At 41.2% G+C, this 26156-nt stretch overlaps 1 protein-coding gene across 1 annotated transcript in view; it reads right to left on the minus strand.

The window, feature by feature from the left end:
* Positions 1–1631: 1631 nt before the first annotated feature.
* The window catches only part of SOX10 (SRY-box transcription factor 10), a 41764-nt gene continuing 17239 nt past the window's right edge, over positions 1632–26156 (minus strand). The window contains exons 3-4 of the mRNA XM_030208205.1: positions 5155–5417; positions 1632–3714 (exon numbers count right to left, since the gene is read on the minus strand). Of these exons, the coding sequence (XP_030064065.1) occupies positions 3026–3714; positions 5155–5417 (952 nt within the window). The 3' untranslated portion in view covers positions 1632–3025. The remainder of the gene's footprint in view (positions 3715–5154; positions 5418–26156) is intronic.

Here is a 26156-nt window from a genome sequence, read left to right on the forward strand (position 1 = left end):
AGTACTCTGGTGCTCATTTTTCCCCCACCCTAAATCAGCCCCTGTTGCCACCCACTTTTTATGCTCCTAATTTAGGTGTTTAGTAAAATGTTAAATATAAATTTAGGAGCTCAGCCCTAATCAGTTTTCAAGGAGACCAATCTAGATGTGTAACTCTCAAAGTTAAGAACATAACCCTATGAATATCAAGCCCTTAGTTTTTGTCATAAAATTTTACTTTTAGGTCCTAAGACTTGCTTGTGCTTATTAGCAAATGCAGTTCCAAACTTTGCTCCCTGGAAAACCCTTAAGGAATAGTTTGGGTTTTTGTTGAGAATAAACTGACAATAGTCATGCAAAATGGTTTGATATTAGGCTCTTCTTTATCTACTGTTTCTGAACATAGCCCCATGTTGAAAGACAGGCCTGTCTTACATTGGAAGTACAGTAATTTAGGAGTTTAAGGTCAGTATAATATCCAAAAGAATGTGGAAGTGAACTAGCTTTCTCTGTTCCATGTATTCTGCTCCTTTGATTTCACGGAAAGCCCTCAATTAACTGTCAGAATGCAAGACTAAAATTAATAAACAATCCAGCTACCAGTTATAATTGTGAACCTTAATTTTATTATTCAATAACTTTATACATAGTTAAAGGAACTTGAACACTAACAACATGTAAAGAATCAGGCTATTTACAAAGATAATAATGATGTTACATCATAGAGAAAACAGAAAGAGGCTAAAACAGACTAAACACAAAAACAGGTCTCACCACCAGTCCCTAAGGAATACTTACCACTTACCGGACAGTGGTTCAGGCATTCATACTCAGATTAGTAATTAAAAAGTAAAGCTTGTTATGGTTGAAGTTCTCTAATCAACTCCCTTGCAGGTTGCCATGTTGATAGGAGCATCATAAATGATATCACACATTCTGGAAATTAGTTTTTCCATATTGGTATATGATATAGTTCTTGATAACATTTGCAAAGATGACTGCTCCCTAAGGATCCAATGAGTTTAAAAGAAACTGTTTAAATAAATTTAAATATTTATAAAACATAGTCTGTTTTATACAAACAACTGAAATGCACCCTATATACTTTTCAAATATTATACGGTACATGGGAAGCAACTGCTTGCCGTGGGATTTGTAGTATGGAGTGTTGCCACAATTTGGCTTTCTGCCAGGTACTTGTGACCTGGCTTGGCCACTGTTTGGAAAAACGGGGTACTGGGCTGGATGGACCATTGGTCTGACCCAGTATATCTACTCTTATGTTCTTATGTACTTTGAGCAGAATATTTTTTAAGCACAGCTGTAATCAAATTAAAGACTAGGATTTATTATAAATCATCTACAGTAACCAGATGGCTACTGAAACACTAGTCCATTCTGCTCTCTTTCTATTTTATTCCTATCCCAAAGCATTCTGAAATGCATGGTCATCTTTTCTCAATGGGGAAAGAAGGCTTAGAAATCCCACAAAGAAAATGGTATATAGAATGGAATGAAAATTTACTTGCAGATATGTTGTTTACATGAAGCAGAACAACCAGGCTACAGATTTTCAATGAGTTCTGTTAAAATTTGCAGCAAAACTTTAACCTAGATGAACAACGTTTTTTTAATAAACTTATACTGCTGTATTAGACATGTGCATCCTTTGGACTGGGTATAGGGGTAGAAGTCACTTTCATAAACAAAACACATTAATAGATGTTATTTGGCAATGTGTCAGACTAATGACTCTTTCAATTTTACCTTGAGCTATTGTAAACTGAGCTCTAGGGGGTTTTGTTCCATGACCCAGTGGTGTCCAGCAGAGAGCAGATAAGATTTGGAAAGTGCAGACCACAGCAAAATGGTAACAACAACAGTAGTAATATTGGCCTTATGTGGTATCTCATAACACACAAATATGATTCAATAACCATAGGTATTGCTTTTATTTGGAAGGATGGAGAGCTGAGTTGTCACTTCATGGTTTGACATTTTGAACTTCATGTTAATACATATACTAAAGGCAGAAGTTTTCAGAAGCAGAGCAAATACTCCAAGTTACATTTGGTCTAATTTCACAAATTAATTTTTTTCTGAAAAATGGTTACTATCCTGGTAACACTGTATACCTGCATTAGAACAGAAACAATGTTTTGATGTAAGGTGATCTGGATTTATGGTGAGCCTTGTAACTGTATTCCTGTCTCTCTCTCTCTCTCTCTCTCTCTCTCACTAGCAGTTCCTGGAGAGAAAGTCATTTTAGGAAGTTGTTAGATGAATCCTATCATACTTCTAGTATGGGCTATTGATCACAGTATAAAATGCATGACTACCCCCATAGTAAAACTGAGCAACTTCTTAGCTATGCAATAGTAATAATGCTATGTCCTTATAAAGGAAGATTTACAAGGTGGTAGATATGTAAATAACATACAGTGTAATCAAGGATTCCTCATATAAGGCAACTAGTTTTGCCCTCCCCCAAGACCCACAGTAGTCATATGCATGCTGCCAGCTGGTCAGAATGGAATGGGAAGATAAAGAAGAAATTTGTGATACAAAACCAGAAAAGACAATAATATGAGAATAATAATATGATGTATTCGGGTCCTTTTCTCTTAGTTTATATTTTCCTATCAGGATAATAATGGAGACCACAAGCATTTCAGTCTTTTTGTTTGCAAGTCGTGCAGAAGTGGTGGCAATTGAAAGAGCCAAGATATTTTGTCAACAGGAATCCACTCCTAAATGGACCTTCAGGACTTCCAGTGATGAACAGAGTCATTGGACTGAATAAAGCCAGGTGACAGATACCAGGAACTGACCTGTCACTTGGTCTGTAGCCATTGGAATTATCCTAATTTGCCAAGATATCACTGGAGTTATTCTCACCAATAAGAGGAAACCAATACCATTCTAAGCCCTTTGGAGTCACTACTAGGTGGTTAAACCAGCAAAGTCAAGGAAAATAAATTATCAAGGAGCTTGCATTGTTGGCTACAGATTTTAGAGCTCTGGGGTTCCTAGTTGCATTAGACTTTCATGGCCTGGTCAGAGTTGTATAAACAGGTTGTTCCCAATGTGTGGGACTATGTGATTGAGCCACTGTTGGAGGATCAGATATAGTGGTGTAAAGTGGACGTTGTGAAGGCCCCATGTAAGAAAATGCTGAGTAAAGGCTTGAGGCTTGACTGGAGTGACCATAGTAGGATCCAGAGGGCTGGTGGTCAGAGTAGTCAAACTGGGGCCTAGAAATGGGTGGAAAGGCTGATCCATAGTGTGGGAGACCAAGTGACGTGTAGGATATCTGAGAAGTGGAAGGCTGTTCAGAATAATGACTGGGAGCTGAGCTTTCTGTTTTCACTTGTGCTTTGGAGTCCACTGATGATGTAGCCAAAGAAACACCCTGTTGCTTGGAAATCCAAGCAGAATGTCCACTGGCTGCTGCCAAAGCACTTCCAATGCCATAACTGGTTGCATAACCCCCAACGTGGCTAGGGTGACCTGCATGGCCATTTGGTGGCAAGTATTGGTCAAACTCATTAACATCAAAAGTCTCCATGTTAGACATTACTTCATGGCTAATCTCCCCAATATCCACATTGCCAAAATCAATATGAGGTTTCCCCCCTTCCCCTAAGGATCGGACTTCCCGCTTGGACTCAGCTTTTCCTGCCTGCAGTTCAGTCTTTGGAGTAGTAGGTGGTGTTGGAGGTCCATGACTTTGACCTGTAAATAGAAAATCATTTAATAAACTTTGAGGACCATATAGGATGAATAACATTTTTGAAATGGTGAATTCAATACCAAACAAAGGAGGATAAGTTAAATCCTCATCATGTGAATTTAAAGATCAGTCAGCAATGTTGAGTTTCTAAATGCTTGATACACTAGAAAGCAAACTTTATAAAGCAAGTTTTGTGCATATATTGTAGTATGTGTTCATCTCATATACAGTAGACACAAGACAGAGGGAAAGTGGGTGGGACTTGATATACCACCTTCTATGGTTACAATCAAAATAGTTTACATATTATATACAGGTACTTCATTTGTACCTGGAGCAATGGAGAGTTAAATGACTGACCAGAGTCTCAAGGAGCTGCAGTAGGAATTGAACCCTGTTCCCCAGGTTCTCAGCCCTCTGTACTAACCATTTGGTAGAAAGAAACCTTCCTGGAACCAGATTAGAGTGCTAAAAATGGCACTCAAGTCTCAAAGTAGAAACTAGTATTTGTTTTAAGTTGTCAGGCAATTTTTTTAGGGACCATTTTATTAAAGCTTAGCATGCACCCTATTTTAAGCATCTGGATAACATGGCATTTAGCACATGCTAATGTCCATTAGCATGCACTAAACTTTAGTAAACAGGCTCCTGAACAAGAAAAAATACCTTTATATTTTGGTACAGGTTTAAAAGGGGCACAGAGGAGCTGTATCAAGAAAAGAAATATGAAGCAACAGTACACAAATGGCTCTAAGTGTATCCCAATTGTAAGGGAAGCACTAATATTACTAGGCAAGGTTTGTATTAGAGACTATGCCATCACTGAAAGTTGTACAGAATTGGATTTCTATTTCCTTCTGTGATGGTACCCTCAAACCCAAAACTGGAACTGCATTTTTATTTCCTCCTGCTGTGCATTTTTTTTTTTTTGCAGTTTTTGGATGTAATATCTAAATCTGAACCAGCTGTCTGTTTCTTCCAGGAACACAGACTCAGAACAGATCCTGGAAGAAGAAGAAGAATCCAAACTGGATTTCTGTGCCTCTGTGCCCTCTTACACCACCTCACCCTATTCTATTAACTATCTCTCTATAACTTTGTTTAGATCTTTTTTTCCTCATCCATGAATTTGTTATAACACCAATTGTATCTATCTCCTGGAATGACAATGCCATAACAGGTTTTTGTAAGCCACATTGAACCTGCAAATAGGTGGGAAAATGTGGGATACAAATGCAATAAATAAATAAAAAAAATTATGGATACAGTCCTTGGGAGGACAAGAATTGGGAATGGATTTTTGGATGCTTGCTGGAATGGATTTTGAATTCAGGACTGAAATGCGTTGACCTAATTTTGGACACAGTAACTTGTTTTTGGAGTTTGTAACCCCCTTCCCCCCACCCAGCATATACATATACATAAATACTCCAATGAGTTACCTGTCGAGTGCTCAGGATGTCCATCTGACATGGGAGACCCATTTCCTGTATGCCGTGGGTCTAGATGAGCATTTTTGTAATGTGCTTGAATTGTGGTTGCACCTCCTTCGTTCTCAGCCTGATTTTCTCCTTCCCCAGAGGTGGCCTTGCCGTTCTTCCTCCTACGGGGCTGGTATTTATAGTCAGGGTGATCTTTCTTGTGCTGCATTCGCAGACGCTCAGCCTCCTCGATGAAGGGGCGCTTGTCATTTTCATTCAGTAGTCTGGGGCAAACCAAAAACATAAAAATTAATTAATTAATTAAAAATAACTCAAGTATTAAAGCTTAGCCTGGTCTTTAGGGGTCATCAGAGAGCATTTTATCCATGATACAGTATGAAATCTAGAAGTTATCCATCACTTTGTTACTGACTTCTATCACATATGCCTCACCTGCTTTGCTGATTGGTGAAAAACCTTTTCTCATTAAAATCAGAGACTTTCACTAGTATAAGCAAATTGTGGCTCCTGTGTCATGATGTCTTTCCACCATCTGATGATGACATGGGAAGAAATGGTATTCATACCCATTCATACTTAAGCATTGGTCAGAAATTATATGCTACAATAGTTTTTGCACAATTTATATGTTACATAGAAGTAAAGATACAGAAACAAAACACATAAAGTGATGCCTTTTTGTTGAACTAATAATAAATCATTTAGTTAGCTTTCAAAAGCTAACATTCTTTTCATCAGAGCCAAAAAAAGAGCAAGTGTAACTCCCAAAAGGTACTTGAGAAATGTATTAGGTTAGTCCAACAAAAAAGTATCACCTTATATTTATAAATATACAAACATACAGTATATATTTGGTTTGTTGACCTATATTTCTATGTATTAGAGCAGTGTTTCCCAAGACCAGTCCTGGAATTTCCCTTGCCAGTCAGGTTTTCAGGATATCCACAACGGATGTGTATGAATTTGATTTACATACACTGCCTCCATTATATGCAAATCTCTTTCATGCATATTCATTGTGGATATCCTGAACACCTGACTGGCAAGGGATACTCCAGTACCGGACATGCAAAACACTTTATTAGAGTAACACGTGAATGGCACAATTCTATTATTTATTGCATTTGTATCCCACATTTTCCCACCTATTTGCAGGCTCAGTGTGGCTTACATATTACTGTGAAGCATAAGCCGCCTCCGGTGACGAAACAAATATAGAGTGATGTGGTAGAGAATGACATGTATGTGTTACAGACACATAATAGAATTGAGTTATATAATGTTCATTGGGTTCGTTGTGTTGCTGAGTCCAGGCACTTTTAAGTTGGATCAGTAAGGTATGCCTTCTTGAACAGATCGGTCTTTAGTGATTTCTGGAAGTTGAGGTGGTCATGCGTTGTCTTTTGGTAATGCGTTCCATAGTTGCGTGCTTATATAGGAGAAGCTGGATCCGTGGATTGATTTATACTTGAGTCCTTTGCAGCTGGGGTGGTGAAGATTTAGGTATGATCGTGATGATCCAATTGTGTTTCTTCTTGGTAGGTCTATAAGGCCAGACATATAACCCGGGGAATCGCCATACATAATCCTATGGACCTGGGTGCAGATTTTGAAAGTAATGCGTTCTTTGATTGGGAGCCAGTGCAGTTTTTCTTGTAGCAGTTTGGCATTGTCGAATCGTGATTTTCCAAATATGAGCCTGGCTGCTGTGTTTTGAGCAGTCTGTAGTTTCTTTATGAGTTGTTCTTTGCATCCCGCATAAAGTCCATTGCAATAGTCAGCATGGCTTAGCACCATTGATTGAACCAGGTTGCGGAAGGTTGCCCTCGGGAAGAATGGCTTTACACGTTTAAGTTTCAATTTTTCTTGATTGTGGAGTTGGGCCTCAAGTGTAAGGTTTCGGTCGATAGTGACACCCAGGATTTTCAGGTTATCTGAGATGGGGAGGGCGCAATCTGGGGTGACTAAATTTGTGGGTAAATTCGTGTTGTATTGGGATGTGAGGATAAGGCAGTGTGTTTTTTCTGTATTGAGTTTTAGTTGGAATGCGTTTGCCCATGAGTTCATGATATGGAGACCAAGGTTGATTTCGTAGGTGATTTCTGTTAGATCGTGTTTGAAAGGGATGTATATTGTGACGTCATCTGCATAGATGAATGGGTTAAGGCCCTGAGTGGATAAGGACTTGGCTAATGGGGTCATCATTAGGTTGAACAGGATCGGTGATAATGGTGATCCTTGAGGTACTCCGCAATCTGCCTTCCAAGGTGATGATATGTTGGAGTTTACTTTCACTTGATATGTTCTGGTGGTTAGGAAATCCTTGTCCAACTGAATATTGTTCCGCTGATCCCAAAGTAGTCTAGGAGTCTTAGTAATATACTATGGTTTACCATATCGAATGCACTGGACATGTCGAATTGGAGGAGAAGTATGCTTTTGCCTGCTGCTATTTCCTGTTTGAATTTGGCCAGGAGTGTGGTTAGCACTGTTTCGGTGCTGTGGCAGGGGCAGAATCCTGACTGTGATTCATGCAATATTGAGAATTTGTGTCAATTGTTTGGTTACCATACTTTCCATCAGTTTGACTGCCAGTGGGATAGATGCTACTGGGCGGTAATTGATGAGATTGTTTGTTTTCTTCCTAGTGTCTTTTGGTAAGGGGGTGAGTAGAATGTTGCCATTTTCCTTTGGGAAGAGGCCTTGTTGGAGCATGAAGTTTAGGTGGGATGTGATATCTGTTATGAAGCGATCGGGGGCAGATTTTAAAAGGTAGCTGGGGCAGGTGTCCAGTTTGCAGTGTTTGTTGGCAGCTCTGTTGATCGCATGGGCCATTGTTTCGGCAGTGAGGAAAGCGAATTTTGACCAGGTTCGATCCGCTGGATATTCTCCTAAGGTTGGGTCTAATCCATTGAATGTCGGCACTGTTCCAGGGAAGACTGTTTCGTAGTTTTACAATTTTTTCATTGACGTATTTTGCAAGGTTGTCTGCCGATGGGATGTCTGATTTGGTTGTGGTGACCAAGGTAGTGTCCAGTAGTTTATGTATGAGTTGGTGTAGTTTTTTTGTGTCTTTGTGATCTGGTCCTGCTTTGGTTTTATAGTATGACCTTTTGGCTTGTCTTATTGCGTATTTATATTTTCTATGTATTTGCTTCCAAAAGCTGAGTGTGTGATCATCTTTTATTTTCATCCATGCTCGTTCGAACTTCCTGGTTTGTGTTTTTAGTTTTTTCAGTTTGTCATTGAACCATGGTACTGGATTGTGTCTATGTGAAGTTCTTGTTTGTAAGGGTGCTATTTCATCTAGAATGTTTCTACATCTTTCGTCCCATTCAGAAAGGAAATTTGTGGCATCCGTCTGTGGTGTCCAGTCGTTCTCATATATATATTGCCAGAATGTGGTCTTTATGGCAGAAGCTACAAATTTGTTCTATAGTTTGTATGCCATCTAAATATACTGCAATGCACAGCACTGTGACTACCGTATTTTTCGGACTATAAGACGCTCCGGACCATAAGACGCACCTAGGTTTTAGAGGAGGGAAATAGGAAAAAAAAATTTTCCTTTTTCCCTCCTCTAAAACCTAGGTGCTCCGGTGCGTCTTGTCCGAGTTCGGGATCGCCCTCCCCCCGGCCCTGTCACCACTTCTCCCCTACTCACGTCACGCGATGTTCCCTGGTGGTCTAGTGACGTCGGGGCAGGAAAGAGCCCCCTCTTTCCTGCCCAGGACGCTGCTCTCCGTCCTCCTGTATGCTGCCTGATGGTCTCGGCGAGATTCAAAATGGCCGCTGAGAATTGAAGTCTCGGCGGCCATTTTGAATCCCGCCGAGACCGTCAGGCAGCATACAGGAGGACAGAGAGCAGCGCGCTGGGCAGGAAAGAGGGGGCTCTTTCCTGCCCCAACGTCACTAGACCACCAGGGAACATCGCATGACGTGAGTAGGGGAGAAGTGGTGACAGGGCCGGGGGGGAGGGCGATCCCGAACTCGGGGGGAGGACGGGAGGGAGGGAACTCGCTACCTTCGGACTATAAGACGCACCCCCCATTTTCCTCCCAAATTTTGGGGGAAAAAAGTGCGTCTTATAGTCTGAAAAATACGGTAAATACTGTCAGCTCTACAAAAGAGTATAAGAAGAATACCCTTGCCACAAATTACCAAAGCAGAAAAGTTCTAATAGGCAGTATATTCTGATAGGAGGTAGATTCTCCATAAGGAAGAATGTGTTGGAACTTTAAAGTATATGAAAGTAAACCTCAGGGTTTCTACAGAAATAATTTGCTGCAAATTTGCCCTGCCATTGTCTTGCCAGATGAAGCAGAACAGGCAGTGCATTGTTATTAATACGGACAACCTTTGAGTAGGCTGTATGGCACTAATCCAAGGACTGAGTACCTTGAGAAGTTTTGATATTTAGGTTATGAAAAAGTATCATTTAAAGAATGAATGTACTCAGTGGGAGACCCATGCCCTATCCACAACAAACTGCTCTTGGCATAAGCTACAGATTTCCATGATAAGTTCCAAAATCTGCCCTGTACTGCCCAGGTTGAGCTACAGCAGCAGTAGATGGATTTTATTCCACTTTGGAAAGGTGAAAGGCTTTTAGAGTAGTTAGGAGGTGTGCTCTTCCCCTCTTTTAATCCCCCTTCCTTATTTCCATGTTGGATTGAACAAAACGAAAAGTTGACAATCCTTTGGAAACCAGACAAATACCAGCCTTGGATCAAAATGAGTATGTGTGGGAGATTCAAAATGTCATTTGTTTTGTGTCCTATGGATATATAACAGGAAGATAAAGTGGCAAGTAAAGAATTCTAGGCCACTTGGTGCCAGAGGTTTAAAGGGGTTGTAAATGAAACTTGAAGGGCAATGTCCTTCTTACTGGTGACTGTAGAACCAGTGTAGATAAACAAAGCAGGAAGGCAACAGGAATTTCTAGAGCAGGACGTCATAATAACCTAACCTGGTTTTGCACTTCTCTTTCCAGCCCGTCAGTTTTAACCCAGAACTTTTTATTTTTTTTTAGGTGTGCACTAAATTCTGTTCTACAGATGTCTTTTTTCAATTGAAAGAGTAGTTAACCTCCCCTTTTTTTAAACCAAATCTGTCCTGTATTTTTTTTCCTTCCTAGCCACCCTGCTCCTACCCGCCTTACTACCTAGAAACATGACGGCAGATAAAGGCCAAATGACCCTTCCAGTCGGCCCATCCTCTGTAACCCCTAACCCTTTTCCTAAGCGATCCCACGTGCTTAACCCATGCCTTCTTAAATTTTGACTCAGTCCTCGACTCCACAATCTCCACCGAGAGGCCATTCCACGCTTTCACCACCCTTTCTGTGAAATAATACTTTCTTAGATTACTCCTGAGCCTATTCCCTCTTAACTTCATCGTATGCCCCCTTGCTCCAGAGTTTTTCCTGTTGAAAAAGGCTCACTTCCTGTACATTAATGTCCTTGAGATATTTAAATGTCTCTATCATATCTCCTCTTTCCTTCCTCTCTTCCAGCGTATGCATGTTGAGGGTCATACGTCTGTCCCTAGCTTCATATACACAATATATTCAAGATGGTGAGAACCTTTGTTCAGTTAAAGTGGCCTTGTCCGCCTTCATATTGGTGCTGGCCCTATGTTTGAGTGGCTGTGTTTTTCAGCCCTCATAAACTCTCCACTGCCTATCATCCTATCACCATTCCCAGCTCCATCCCTGTCTCTCTTTCCTTCCCTTGCCTCTACATCATCTCCTATTGCCTTTCTTTCACCATTTTTAGCCCCATTTCCACATTCACTCAACCCCTTCAGAGACTCATCCCCTTCCTCTATCATAATCATACTCCCCCCCACACACACAGCATCCCCATCCTTTTTCAATGCCTTTTATCCTCTCTTCAGTGCTTCAGGTCATTCACACACTGACTCGGCCTCTCTCCACACTTTAGCCCCTTTCTGTTAGCCCCATTCACACCCTCACTGACTTAGGAAAACATGTGTGGCAATGAGGCCCAACAATGAGTGTCTTCACATGGGCCCCATGTTCTGCACAGGCCACATTTAGATGGTATAAGGCATTTTATTCTTTTAAGAAGGATTAAGGGAAAAATACTAATTTATCTGATTTTATTTCCCTACCTCTGTTTTCCTTATGTCTACTTTGGGAAGCTAGGATTTTGATTTTCTCTGTCTCTCCTTAAGTAGTTTTCCTGGTACTGGTCCTACTCTTCAATTACTGGAGTTGCCATCGAAGTCCACTCCAGCCCTTCTAAATCTGTCTAGCTCTATTTGGGGCACAATTACTGGAGTTGCTGTCTAGTTTTGTATTGATTCTATTCTCTTACCAGATAGGATTCCTTTATGTTTATCCCACACATTTTTGAATTCCATTATCATTTCATCTCCACCAGCTCCTGTGGTAGGGCTTTCCAGGTATCTGCTACCTTCTCCATGAAAAAGTACTTCCTGACATTACTCTTGAGTCAACCCTTCTACAACCTCAATTCATTTCCTCAAGTTCTACCACCTTCCTGTCTCTGGAGAAGATTTGTTTGTATATTAATACCTTTCAAATATTTAAATATGTGTATCATATTAGCACTATACTTCTTTTCCTCTACAGCAGAGCTTCCCAAACTGGGCTGGGACCCCAAATGGATCACTAAACCTAGGTTTCAGGTCACGACCTAGGTGGGTTCTCCATATGTGCATCATTATTCTGCATCTTCAAGAGGTCACACAGTTTTATTTGGCCATAAGGTCACAGCCAGAAAAAGATGGAGAATCACTGCTCTAGGGTTTACATATTCAAGTTTCTTCTTATACATCTCGAGGCACAAACCCCATACCATTTTTGTCACTTTTCTCTGAACTGCTTCAAGCCTTTTTATGTTCTAATTGAGATACGGCCTCCAAAACTGAAAACAATATTCCAGGGAGCTGTTGTTCATGTTTATCCTAAATTTAGAAAGACTCTTGGAAAATTACAGCTCCCAGCTACAGAGCTGTGCATGCCACTAAGGTTTTCTACTCAACTGAGCTCTTGACTACTGCCTTAACATCTTTAATTCCCTTTGAGGTGGAATAAAGATGCTGTGCTTGATGGGAAGTTAAAAAAAAACATGCTAAAATTTAGCTGCTTTTTTTTCATTTAACATCAGGAGGTTTCCTCATTCTACTAGTTTGCATGTGTTTTTCTTGATGACCTTGCTGTCCTTTACTATTGTGGTAGTTTTAGTGTGGATTTTTCTGAGCTAAAACTCTTATGTGGTAGTAATAAAACTGTATGTGGTAGTAATATATTAACATGGGAAAATCGTTATGGCTTATTGCATCTGCTCTTCAGTGACTGGCAGCTGGGATATATCCTTAGCAATGTGGACAGAAATAACTCAGTAGACTGGATAGGCCACTTACCCTTTTTCTGCAATCAACAGTGGTGTCTCTAGAGAGAAATAGTTGGGGGGAAGGGAGAGAAGGCCTAAGCAACATTTCCGCACATCAGGGCCACCATTATATTACACACCCCTTCCTAACACCCCCCCCCCTCCCACAACAGTCCCAACCTTTAAGTTAGCAATATAAAACACCAGAGTCTTCTATGTATAAAGAAACCTTCCCCCCCTTCAGCCAGTTTCAACTATCCAGTAAAACCACCATCATAATTGATAGCATTATCCAACAAATTCATCTGTATGGGAGTCAAGTCTGGATTCTCTACAGGAGTAGACAAAAAATATTCAAATTGTGATATCATTCCTTTCAGTGCCAGATAGCAAACACTCCTTCTACTGCCTGACATTTTCAGTGCCATTTTAAAAAAGTCATTAATGTCAGCATATAGACATTATAGGCAAAATATCTAGAGCCTGTGGCATACAGAGCTGCCAAGGGGCCCCAATTTTGAGAGGGAGATTTTAGTATACGCCCCCCCAGCCCCACCCCACTTTGCCTTGGCTCCAACCACTCTACATGTCTCCGCCCCCTGGCACACCTCAAACATACGGCCAATTCAGAAAATATTTTATTTAATAGCCTAATACCCTTTTCAATTAGCTTTCAGAGGCCAAAACCTCCTGCCTTAGGTCAATATAATGCTGTTATGGTATTCTCTCCTGATCTGAGGAAGGAAGTGTTGCTCTCTGAAAGCTAATAAAAATGTTATACAATCAGTGAAGGAACCCAAATTATGGCTATGTCATGCAAGGTTCCACGGACCAAGAAAGGGATCTAGATGTCGTCGTCGATGATACGTTGAAACCTTCTGCTCAGTGTGCTGTAGCAGCTAAGAAAGCAAATAGAATGTTAGGTATTATTAGGAAAGGAATGGAAAACAAAAATGAAGATGTTATAATGCCTTTGTATTGCTCCATGGTGAGACCACACCTCGACTATTGTGTTCAATTCTGGTCGCCGCATCTCAAAAAAGATATAGTGGAATTAGAAAAGGTGCAGAGAAGGGCGACAAAAGTGATAAAGGGGATGGGATGACTTCCCTATGAGGAAAGGCTAAAATGGCTAGAGCTCTTCAGCTTGGAGAAAAGGCGGCTGAGGGGAGATATGATAGAGGTCTATAAAATAATGAGTGGAGAGGAACAGGTAGATGTGAAGCGTTTGTTTAGGCTTTCCAAAAAATACTAGGACTACGGGGCAAGTGATGAAGCTACAATGTAGTAAATTTAAAATGAATGGGAGAAAATTTTCTTCACTCAACGTGTAATTAAACTCTGGTATTCGTTGCCAGAGAATGTGGTATAGGTGTTTAGCTTAGCGGAGTTTAAAAAAGGTTTGGATGGCTTCCTAAAGGAAAAAAGTCCATAGACCATTATTAAATGGACTTGGGGAAAATCCACTATTTCTGGTATAAGCAGTATAAAATGTTTTGTACTTTTTGGGGATCTTGTCAGGTATTTGTGACCTGGATTGGCCAGTGTTGGAAACAGGATGTTGGGCTTGATGGACCTTTGGTCTTTCCAGTATGGCAATACTTATGTACTTATATGTACTTATGTGCTTATTTTCTATTTTGTGTTTTATTTAACTTTATTAACACAGCTACCACATTACTTTATCCTAAATTAAAAATAAAATTATTTTCTTTACCTTTGTTGTCTGGCCATTTACTTTTTCTAATTGTGTTGCTCACAGTCTCTTGATTCTGCTTTCCTTCATCTTCTCTTAACTCTCTTGCCAGGGTTTCCTGTCCATTTGTCATTTTTCTCTCCTTTTTCTTTGTTTTCTTCAATATTTTTCTGCCTCTCTCTCTGTCCAGCTTACTATCCATTCTTTAATTTCCTTCTTTTTACTTCATCTACCTATGGCTTTTCATCTTTTCCTCACCCTTGTTCTCCCCATGCCCCTTCCTCTTATTCTCCAGTCTTTTACTACTCTGTTCTCTCCCCCTTTCCATCCAGCAGCTCCCCTCTCTCTCCCCATCCTTCCAGTGTCTCCCCTCTTTCTTTCTGCATCCTTCTAGCGTCTCCTCCCTACCCTTTCATCCAGCGTCTTCCTTCTTTCTCTCCCCATCTACCCTCTCTCCTGATCCTTCCATCTAGTGTATGTCTCTCTCTCCCCCTCCTTCTATCCAATGTCTCTCTATCTCTCTACCCTTTTCAGTTCAGTGTCCTCTCTCTCACCCCTTTCTCTCTGCATCCTTTCATCCATCTCCCCTCTTTCTCTCCTATTCAGCATCTTTCTCTCCCCATTCTTCCATCCATTTTCCTTCTTTCTCTCCAGATCCTTCCATCCGTCTTCCCTCTTTCTCTTCCCATCCATCTTCCCTCTTTCTCTCCCCATGCTTCCATCCTACCCCCTCTCCTGATCATTCTATCCAGTGTATCTCTCTTTATCCTCTTCTTTCCATCCAGTGTCTCTCTCTCTACCCTTTTCCATTCATCAAGTCCCCCCTCTCTCTTCCCATCCTTCACTATCTCTCCTGTTTCTCTCCCTACCCTTCTTTCAGCTTCTTCCCTCTTTCTACTCTCAGCCAGAATCTCAGTCAGAATCCCACCCCTTTCTCCCCATACTTATCTCCAGCAGCTTCTCTCTTTCTCTAGCCCTTCTCCATGTCCCCTCCTTCTCTCCCCATCTTCCCACTCTCTCCATTCTACCTTCTGCCTCCTGTTCTCCCTTCCACCCGATATTCATTTCCTGGCCACTGCTGCTTCTCCTGTTGAGCAGCAGCAGCTGACAAAAAAAAAAAAAGAGCTAACAAACAAAAAAATTAAAAATGCAAGCACGGCACCGCAGCAGCCTTCAGGCATGGGCTGTCAGCTCTGTAGCTGGTCCTCTCTCTGTACCCGGAGCGAAGCAGGAAGTCGATGTCAATTTCCTGATCCAGGCGCAGAGAGGAGCAGCAGAGCCGACAGCGCATGCCTGAAGGCTGCTGCGGCCCCGCGCTGGCTTTTTTATTTTTTGGTTGCAGCTGCTGCTGCTCAACAGGAGAAGCAGCAGTGGCCAGGAAATGAATACCAGGTGGAAGGGGGAGCTACCGCCACAGTGTCTCAGCAGGAGACTTTCCCGTTTTGGTGGGAGTGCAGGAGATGATCTGTCAAAGCAGGAGACTTGGCAGGTCTGGGCATATGTTACAAATGCAGAACTAAACATTGAAGCCTATTGTAAAATCGACATAACAGCAAATTGCAAAGAATTTATATTAACCAAAAATACTGTCATATACAAACCAAGCATCAAGCCCACATTAAAGAAGACTTCTCTGGTAAACAATAAAATTAGAAGAAAATCAAAAGTATAATACAGCTACAAGCCTATAAATATTACTTATACCCCTACTACAAAACAACCTGATTCCATAACCCTTAACCCTACATTGCAATTTTAGTTGAGAGAAAACTTTCTAAATGACTGGGGGGTCAAGAAAAATATATGAATTGTTTTCATATACTACCAAACATTTACAAGGAAATTTAAGAAAAAAAGTCCCTCCTAAAGCCAGGACCTTAGGTTTCAGCTGAAGAAAGGCCTTGCATCATAATTGAGTAGGCCCAGTAACATCAGGAAACATACAAATAGTTTGTCCACAAAAAGGAATAGATTTTTTTGGGAAAAAATTTAAGAATTAAGATCTTTTGTTCAGGTATCACTAAGGTAATCAAAAGAGTAGCTCTTTTTGTAATATTATCACAAGAAGATTCCAAAAAGTTGGAAAGATCCAAACTATCAGGTGAGGTCAAGTGATCCATTTCCCCTCCTTTTCCTGAGATTTCACACCCTTAGGTAAATAATACACTACTTTTATCCCAAGATCATCAAAATTAAATTGCAAAACTTCTTAAACATATTTCTTAAGAAGCTCTGAGGGGGGGGGGGAGGGTGGAGGGGGAGAGAAAATGAGTAATAGGGACATTCAGAAACCTAAGGTTATAGGCCCTAGCATTGTTCTTCAAAGCTTCCATCTGCAAATGTATCAACAAGTAGTCTTTAGTCACAGTTGCCAAGGCCATCTGATGATTAATATTCTAAGCATTCAACTTTTCCAAACCTTTATCCAAACTTGTGCTGCCTTGGAGGAGGGAGGCCTTCTAAAAGGAGAGCATCACCTTGGTGAGACTGGAAGTAATCCTGTAGACAGGACCAGCACACCAGGGAATGCAATATCCTCTTGACCAAGGATGTGTCTCCAGGAGCTAGTGCCCAGGTGGAAAGGGTTAGGATGACTGTTGTAATTGGTGATTTGATTATTAGGCATGTAGATAGCTGGCAGACTGGTAGACGTGAAGATCGCCTGATCACTTGCCTGCCTGGTGCGAAGGTGGCGGACATCACGCATCATCTAGATCATCATCTAGATAGGATTTTAGATAGTGCTGAGGAGGAGCCGACTGTCTTGGTACATGTGGGTACCAATGATATAGGAAAATGTGGGAGAGAGGTTCTGGAAGCCAAATTTAAGCTCTTAGGTTGAAAGCTCAAATCCAGAACCTCTAGGCTAGCATTTTCTGAAGTGCTACCCGTTCCACGTGCAGGGCCCAAGAGACAGGCAGAGCTCCGGAGTCTCAATGCATGGATGAGACGACGGTGCAGGGAGGAGGGTTTTAGATTTGTTAGGAACTGGGCAACATTCTGGTGAAGGGGAAGCCTATTCCGAAAGGATGGGCACCACCTTAATCAGGGTGGAACTAGGCTGCTCGCATTGGCATTTAAAAAGGAGATAGAGCAGCTTTTAAACTAGAGACTGGGGAAAGGCCGTTGCTCAAAAGCACATGGTTCGGAATAAGGTATCTTTTAAAGATATCACAAAAACAGGGTATCAAGCCGCATTGAGCCTGCCATGAGTGGGAAAGTGCGGGGTACAAATGTAACAAAAATAAAAAATAAAATCACGATAATGAGATTGCAGAAGAGATCATAGTAGATCAGGTGTCCTTCAATAAAAATCAGACAAAAGATTGCAAATTAATACTGTCAAGTACTGAGCATGATGTAAATAGGAGCAACAAACATAGTTTGAAATGTCTATATGTGAATGCCAGAAACCTAAGAAATAAGATGAGAGAGTTAGAATATATTGTACTAAATGAAAAATGAGGTATAATAGGCATCTCTGAGACGTGGTGGAAGGAGGATAACCAGTGGGACACTGTCATATCAGGGTACAAATTATATCGTGGCGATAGGGTGGATCGAATTGGTGGAGGGGTAGCATTGTATATTAACGAGAGCCTTGAATCAAATAGATTGAAAATTCTGCAGGAAACAAAAGACATCTTGGAATCCCTATGGATTGAAATTCCATGTGTAAAGGGGGAAAGGATAGTGATAGGAGTGTACTACCGTCCACCTGGCCAGGATGAACAGATAGATGTAGAAATGTTATTGGAAATTAGGGAGGCTAACAAACTGGGCAACACAATAATAATGCGTGATTGCAATTACCCCGATATTGACTGGGTAAATGTAACATCAGGGCATGCTAGGGAGGTAAATTTCCTGGGAAGACAAAGCATTAGCGAAGAGATTAAATGAATTCTTTGCTTCGGTCTTCTCTGAGGAAGATTTGGGTGGGATACCGGTGCCAGAAATGGTATTCGAAGCTGATAAGTCGGAGAAACTTAATGAATTCTCTGTAAACCTGGAGGATGTAATGGGGCAGTTCTACAAACTGAAGAGTAGCAAATCTCCTGGACTGGATGGTATTCATCCCAGAGTACTGATAGAACTGAAAAATGAACTTGCGGAGTTATTGTTAGTAATATGTAATTTATCATTAAATCGAGCGTGGTACTGGAAGATTGGAGGGTGGCCAATGTAACGCCAATTTTTAAAAAAGGTTCCAGAGGAAATCCGGGAAATTATAGACCGGTAAGTCGGATGTCGGTGCCGGGCAAAATGGTAGAGACTATTATAAAGAACAAAATTACAGAGCATATTCAAAAGCATGGATTAATGAGACAAAGTCAACATGGATTTAGTGAAGGGAAATCTTGCCTCACCAATCTACTACATTTCTTTGAAGGGGTGAACAAACATGTGGATAAAGGTAAGCCGGTTGATATTGTGTATCTGGATTTTCAAAAGGCGTTTGACAAAGCACCTCATGAAAGACTCCAGAAGAAATTGGAGAGTCATGAGATAGGAGGTAGTGGCCTATTGTGGATTAAAATCTGGTTAAAATATAGAAAACAGAGAGTAGGGTTAAATGGTCAGTATTCTCAATGGAGAAGGGTAGTAGTGGGGTTCCCCAGGGGTCTGTGCTGGGACCGCTGCCGTTTAACATATTTATAAATCATCTAGAGATGGGAGTAACTAGTGAGGTAATTAAATTTGCTGATGACACACAGTTATTCAAAGTTGGTAAATCGCAAGAAGATTGTGAAAAATTACCAGAGGACCTTATGAGACTGGGAGACTGGGTGTCTAAATGGCAGATGACATTTAATGTGAGCAAATGCAAAGTGATGCATGTGGGAAAGAAGAACCCAAACTTTAGCTACATAATGCAAGGATCCTTGTTAGGAGTCACCGACCAAGAAAGGGATCTCGGTGTTATTTTTGATGATACATTGAAACCCTCTGTTAAGTGTGCTGTAGCGGCTAAGAAAGCAAATATAATGTTAGGTATTATCAGGAATGGAAAACAAAAGTGATGACATTATAATGCCTTTTTGTCGGTCCAAGGTGCGACTGCACCTCGAATATTGTACTCAATTCTGGTCGCTGCATCTCAAAAAAGATATGTATAGTGGAATTAGAAAAGGTACAAAGAAGGGCGACAAAAATGATAAAGGGGATGGGATGACTTCCCTATGAGGAAAGGCTGAAGCGTCTAGGGCTCTTCAGCTTAGAGAAAAGACGGCTGAGGGGAGATATGATAGAGGTCTATAAAATAATGAGTGGAGTGGAACGGGTAGATGTGGATCATTTGTTTACACTTTCCAAAAATACTAGGATTAGGGGGCATGTGATGAAGTTACAAAGTAGTAAATTTAATATGAATCAGAGAAAATGTTTCTTCACTCAACGTGTAATTAAACTCTGGAATTCATTGCCAGAGAATGTGGTAAATGCAGTTAGCTTAGCGGAGTTCAAAAAAGGTTTGGACAGCTTCCTAAAGGAAAAGTCCATAGACCATTATTAAAATAGACTTGTGGAAAATCCACTTCTTATTTCTGGGATAAGCAGTGTAGAATGTTTTGTACTTTTTTGGGATCTTGCCAGGTATTTGTCACCTGGATTGGCCAGTGTTGGAAACAGGATGCTGGGCTTGATGGACCTTTGGTCTGTCCCAGTGTGGCAATACTTATGTACTTATGATCCACAAATTTAGCTGCTGTCTCTTCTGTAAATTTCCTGAATCTAGCAAGATTATCTTGTAAGTTTTTATTTATATGGGATACTACAGAAAACAATATCGATTAAAGAAGCTTCTTTGTTGACCACTAGGCATCAATGAATCTTTTAAGGTATTATATGAAAAGGAAACAACTGTTGGTACCTGAACAACTATCAATAAAGCTTCCAACTTCAAAAAGATTGAAGAGAAGTCACCACGCCTCCTTCCTTCGGAGTGCTTGAATTCTTCAAGACATTAGCAGGTTTTATTTATTTATTTTTATATTTGTATTCTGCCTTTATACAAAACAGAGAACAAAAAAAACATAAATATAATAAAAACCAACAGACTACAAGAAACAACAATCTTCATATAACAAATAATACACCCCCACATTTCATAAAAAGTGAGATAAAACATATCTGTCACCTCAATAAACTTCAGTCCTCTAGAAAAGTTTTTAAAAAGCAGTGGGTCTCCAGGTATCACGAACAATCTTGTGGGGGTGGTGTAGACCCCTGATGAAAGACAGACATCCGGAGATGATACAGGAGCTGCTGGAATTTGTCCTGTTGTGGGGTGGAGATGGAAGTCCAAAGGCTCCTTAACCACAACTGGGACCAGGATCTTCCTTGGAGCACCCTTCTACTTGCCCATTGGAGCAGAACAGCATCCCATGCTCCACAATCCTCAGGGGCTCTAAAGGGGCAGGACCTACCCCTTTGGTCACGCCCCTTTGGGCAGACACCCACAGCTGCGTCCCATGGCAAGGATGTGCTTATGTACAGCTGGTATATGGGAGCCTTAGCTGGAGTTCCAAACACTGAAGATGTACACAAATCTGCCTGCATGCTGTACCAGAGAGCTCACCCAGAGAGTCCTCCATCTGTGAGACAATGATGCACTTATGTACAGCTGGTATATGTGGGCTTCAGCAGGAGTCCCAAATACTGAAAGCATCCACAAATCTGCCTGCACACTGTACCGAACAGCTCACCCAGAGAGTCCTCAATCTGTGCCATAAGGACGCACTTATGTGCAGTTGGTGTATGGAGGCTTCAGCAGTGGTAGAATACTGTGACTATTATAGTAAAACCTCTGAATATTTCAATTGAGTCTGTCTGGGTAGCCCTGATGCGGTTGCAAGCTTCTCTTCAGGTATGCTCTACTGAAATGTCTTCTTTGCTTCAATCAGTGCAGGTCATGGCCCAGACACAGGAGTCTAATGCTAAGAAGTCTAAATATCATTTTGCATTTTTGGAAAGGAATGTTACTAAAATTAAAGAAATATAATCAATGTTAATTCATGATAAAGAAGTGCTGCATAGAAAGTTGGATCAATTTGCAAGCTATTCTAGACATTTAGGTGCTCATTTTCAAAACAGAAAAATGTCCAAAAAATGTCACAAAGTAGCAGATGGACTTTTTTTCACAAAAATGTCCACATCGCTATTTTTGAAACTAATTTTTAAAATGTTTTTATATGTGGTTCATCTGGGGGCATGTTTTGGGTGGGATTTGGCTGGGCTTATGATTTGGACGTTTTTGCGCAATAATGTAACATTGTAAAAGCGTCCAGGGCAAAAACTAGGATGCTTTTGGCTAGACTTGTTTCAGTAACGACTAAGTGCCAAAAAGGTGCCCAAGCCAACTACTGAAGGGATAAAGGTATTTCCGCCACTTAATCCCCCAGTGGTCACTGACCCCCTCCTACCCCCTAAGCAGCATAAGTGAAAGCGCTGCTGACGTCTCAAGCCTTCCCTTCGCGCTCACTCATTCGTTCCCTCAGTGTCCCGCCTTCTTCTGACGTCATTTCCTTGCGAGGGCGGGACACTGAGGGAACTAATGAGCGTGAAGGGAAGGCTAGAGACGTCGGCAGCGCTTTCACTGATGCTACTTAGCTGCTGCGACCATCGGAGGTAAAAGATTTAAAGCCCCCAGGGCAGCGCGGAGCTGAGGTAAGCGGCGAGGGTAAACACCGCAGCGGCGCCCTCCAGAGGTCGGTGCCGCCCTGCGGTGCTTACCTTGCTTACTGTGTTGGCACGGCCCTGAGCATCCCATACTGAACCCACATATAAATGACACCTGCAGGCATAACAGCTATTGTAGTGGTGTACAGTTGGGTAAAGTTCATTTTTTGCTATTCCTGGAGGGCTCACCATACAGTATAAGGGGGTTATGATGTGATGTGTACCTGGGACCTTTTATGTGAAGTTCATTGCAGTGCTCCCTAGGCTGCTCCACTGCTCTGCTGGGATGTCTGTGTGGCTAGTCTAGTAAGACTGCTGACTCCATACATCTCAATGGCTTGTTTTTGTGTGTTATTCCCTTGGATGTTTTTTTGTTTGAAAATGGCCCTTAAAGAAAGATGCATTGAACACAAAAACATCTAAAGTAGGATGATTTTTGAACCAAAAAGCTAGACATTTTTCTGGTTAGAAATTGACCATGTTTGGCACTGGATTTTTGAATGTCATATTGAAAATGCCCCTCCACAAGTTTTGAACTTTCCTAAATATTAAATGATCTTGCCTTTAGAAATATTTAAAAGATATTTGTTAGAAACATTGAATGTTTGCAGTGAAGCTCTACCTCCTATTATCAAGGCTTAATTTCTGCCAAAAGGAAAAAAGGTTCTATATCCAGTGGAGGAAACAAAAGTTGCAGCTTCTTCTTTTGATAGTTTGGATTCGTTTGGAGTTTTAAGAACAGCTGGAACCATTGTGGAGAGAGATATTCTTTTGGTGGTGACTTTTGTGTTTGAACAGGACCTGAATACTGTTATGCGACTCTACTTTAGGAGGGCTACTATACTGGGAATCTTTCTGGATTTATCTAGGGACACTCCAGAAAGGTGAAAATTGTTTCTTGTAATACACCAAGAAGTTAGAGATCTTTGCCTACGTTTACAATACATTTATAAGGAAATTGAAGATTCAAGTTTCCTAAAAATAAGTACATATTCTTTGTACTTAACAGTTGCATTCTTGTATAGATCTTAAGAAGTTAGAAACAAATATGGGTTCCTGGAATCTTGGTAATATGTTTAGCTGATCTATAATGATAACTTAAGACTTTCACTGACTTCTGAGCTTCCAGGTTTTTTTTTTCTTTTTTCTTACTTTAGGTCTCCCTACCTTTGCTATGCCCCTCCCCATGGGTATAGTTTGACTGTTTCATTTGGGGGAGGGGTGAGGCAAAGGGTGTGGCTTGGTACAATGACATATAGATATATCTCATACTTATTTATTATGATTATTAAAAACATACACACACACACACCAGACTAAAGGACCCTTTTCCTAAGCTGTGCTAAAAAGTGGCTTGAGCTATTTTTAGTGTGTGGATTTCCCGCATGCTGAGGCCACTTTTAGTGTGGTGGTAAAATGGCTAAAATCTTGTTTTTTTTTCATTAATAGCCACACGCTAATTTCCCAACGTGTAATTAAACTCTGGAATTCATTGCCAGAAAATGTGGTGAAGGCGGTTAGCTTAGCAGAGTTTAAAAAGGGGTTGGACGGTTTCCTAAAGGACAAGTCCATAAACCGCTACTAAACGAACTTGGAAAAATCCAAAATCCCAGGAATAACATGTATAGAATGTTTGTACGTTTGGGAAGCTTGCCAGGTGCCCTTGGCCTGGATTGGCCGCTGTCGTGGACAAGATGCTGGGCTCGATGGACCCTTGGTCTTTTCCCAGTATGGCATTACTTATGTACTTATGTACTTATGTAATTAGTGCATGGCCATTAGCACAGGAGCCCTTAGTGTCATCTGTTTACTAGGCGGTAAGGGCTCCCACGCTAAACCCGTGCTAATCAGCAAAGTGCAGTGATTTGCTTATTAATGCAGGGTACACCTACTCTCTGCCCCTCAAACATGCCCACATGCTAAATATATTTTTTAGCGTGGGAGTGGCATGTGCTGATCCCAGAACTACTGCAGGATGCTTTAGCAAGTGACATGGTAGTACCTATTAGCATTCGGCATGCATGCTTTAGTGCTTACTGCCACTTAGTAAAAGGGCCCCTAAAACACTGAATATGAAACCAGCATATTAAAACAGTGAAGATATATATCTTTTAACTGAAATGAGCCAGCACCATGGGTGCCCCCTCTCACATTCACATGAATTAGGAAGGGAATAATTCACCTACTTAAGTTTATGTGGGACTCGGCGGAATATAACCGACACCCGCATAAGCCCTGGCTCCTCCCCAACGTGCACCCTGGCCTGCCCTGACCATCCTACTTTTTTGTGGGCCGGTCAGAGGCGATATTCAGCAGCACTGCCTGGTTTAGTGCCGCTGAATATTGGCAGTTCGGCAGGGACAGGCGATTTAAGCAGGCCAGAGCTTCTCCAGCCTGCTGAAATCACTCTGAATATCAGCCACATTGGGCCCAATATTGAGCCAGCGGCAGTCATTTTTTTTTTTGTTGACCGCTGCCAGCTTTATTCCCAGATATTCAATGCCAGGCCATGTCTAGGCACCGGCATTGAATATCCAGGTATACATGACTCATAGCTGGTTAAGCGTGATATTCAGCACTTAACCAACTAGGATGAAGTGTAAGAAGATAGGACTGTGTTTTAAGCAGTCCTATTTATGTGGTTATCCTAGTCGGTTCTTCTGAGCAGCTCATTTTTTTTTAAAGTTCTGTATAAAGCCAACTTTGGCCTATGCGGTATATTAAGCATGTGTAAATAAATAAATACCCTTCTCCTGTTTACAAAACTGCACTAGTGGTTGCCACGGCCCATTCACAGTGGCATTAGTGCACCAGCAGCCTCTATTTATTTATTTAGATTTTGCTCACACCTTTTTCAGTCATAGCTCAAGGTGAGTTACATTCAGGTACACTGGATATTTCTCTGTCCCAGGAGGGCTCACAATCTAAGTTTGTACCTGAGGCAACAGGTGACTTGCCCAAGATCACAAGGAGCAGTAGTGAGATTTGAACTGGCCACCTCTGAATTGCAAGACCAGTGCTCTAACCACTAGGCCACTCCTCTGCAAACACGACAGTAAGTGTTTTATCTCCCTTACAACTCACCATTCAAATACCTCAGGAACAGCACAGCTCATTCCATTGCCAGACACTTTGTTTAAAGCAGACAGGTTTTTGTTTGTATGATGATTCTACATACAAGATGTGGAGACTACTAGTTTTGAGTATTTTTATTATGGGTGACATGGGTCACCTTTGGCAGCCCTTGCCCCCGAGCCTGCATTCAAATAAGACCAGACACTTTCCCCCCTGTTTACTAAGCTGCACTAGTGACTCCTGTACGTTAATGCCGACACAGCCCATTCACTTTGAATGAGCTGTGTTGGTACTGTCGCGCGGCTTAGTAAACAGGGGTGGGGTGGGGGGTTATGAGATAACATGGAACCCTGCAAAAAGACACTCAGAACCTTTACAGAAAAAATTTACCACACTATAACAGCACTAATCTACCTATGAAAGACAGTGCTATAAGTATTACACTGGGCCCTAGAGCACCAATATACCTGCTACTGGGAAACTAGAAAAAGCTGGACTGTTACAGATTCCTACAGACGCTACATGCAAGCACAATCCTTCACCTAAGTCACATATGCAGAACATGGACAGACCCTCATCTAATACAGAACAGAGAAACATAAAAAGATGCAGACAAAAACTGAAATGGAGTGGCCTAGTGGTTAGGGTGGTGGACTTTGGTCCTGGGGAAGTGAGGAACTGAGTTCAATTCCCAACACAGGCAGCTCCTTGTGACTCTGGGCAAGTCACTTAACCCTCCATTGCCTACCATGAGTGGGAAAGTGCGGGGTACAAATGTAACAAAAATAAAATGAAAGCCAGACTCTAAAAGCAGTGCAAATACTGGTAAAAGAGAAACAGACTCTGCAAAACACAAACATAGAAAAAATGTACATATCACAAAGCAGGCACATCTCAGTCCTTAAAAAGTATTAAATAAAAATATTTTTTTTCTTTTCTACCTTTGTTGTCTGAGCATTTTATTTTTCTACTTGGACTGGTTCCAGTCTCTTCCACTTTCCATGTGTCAGTCTTCTCCTAAATTCTTTTCCAGGTTGGCTTTTCAATTTCTTCATTTCCTTCTCTACATCTGTCTGGCACTGATCTTTTGTTTTATGTTTTTTTCCTCCACATTTCTCTTCTCTGCATTTATCTCCCTTTCTCTCACCCTCTGGTGTTTGGTCTCCATT

The sequence above is a fragment of the Microcaecilia unicolor genome, chromosome 1 (assembly GCF_901765095.1).
Source record: "Microcaecilia unicolor chromosome 1, aMicUni1.1, whole genome shotgun sequence".
NCBI classification, from domain to species: Eukaryota; Metazoa; Chordata; class Amphibia; order Gymnophiona; family Siphonopidae; genus Microcaecilia; species Microcaecilia unicolor.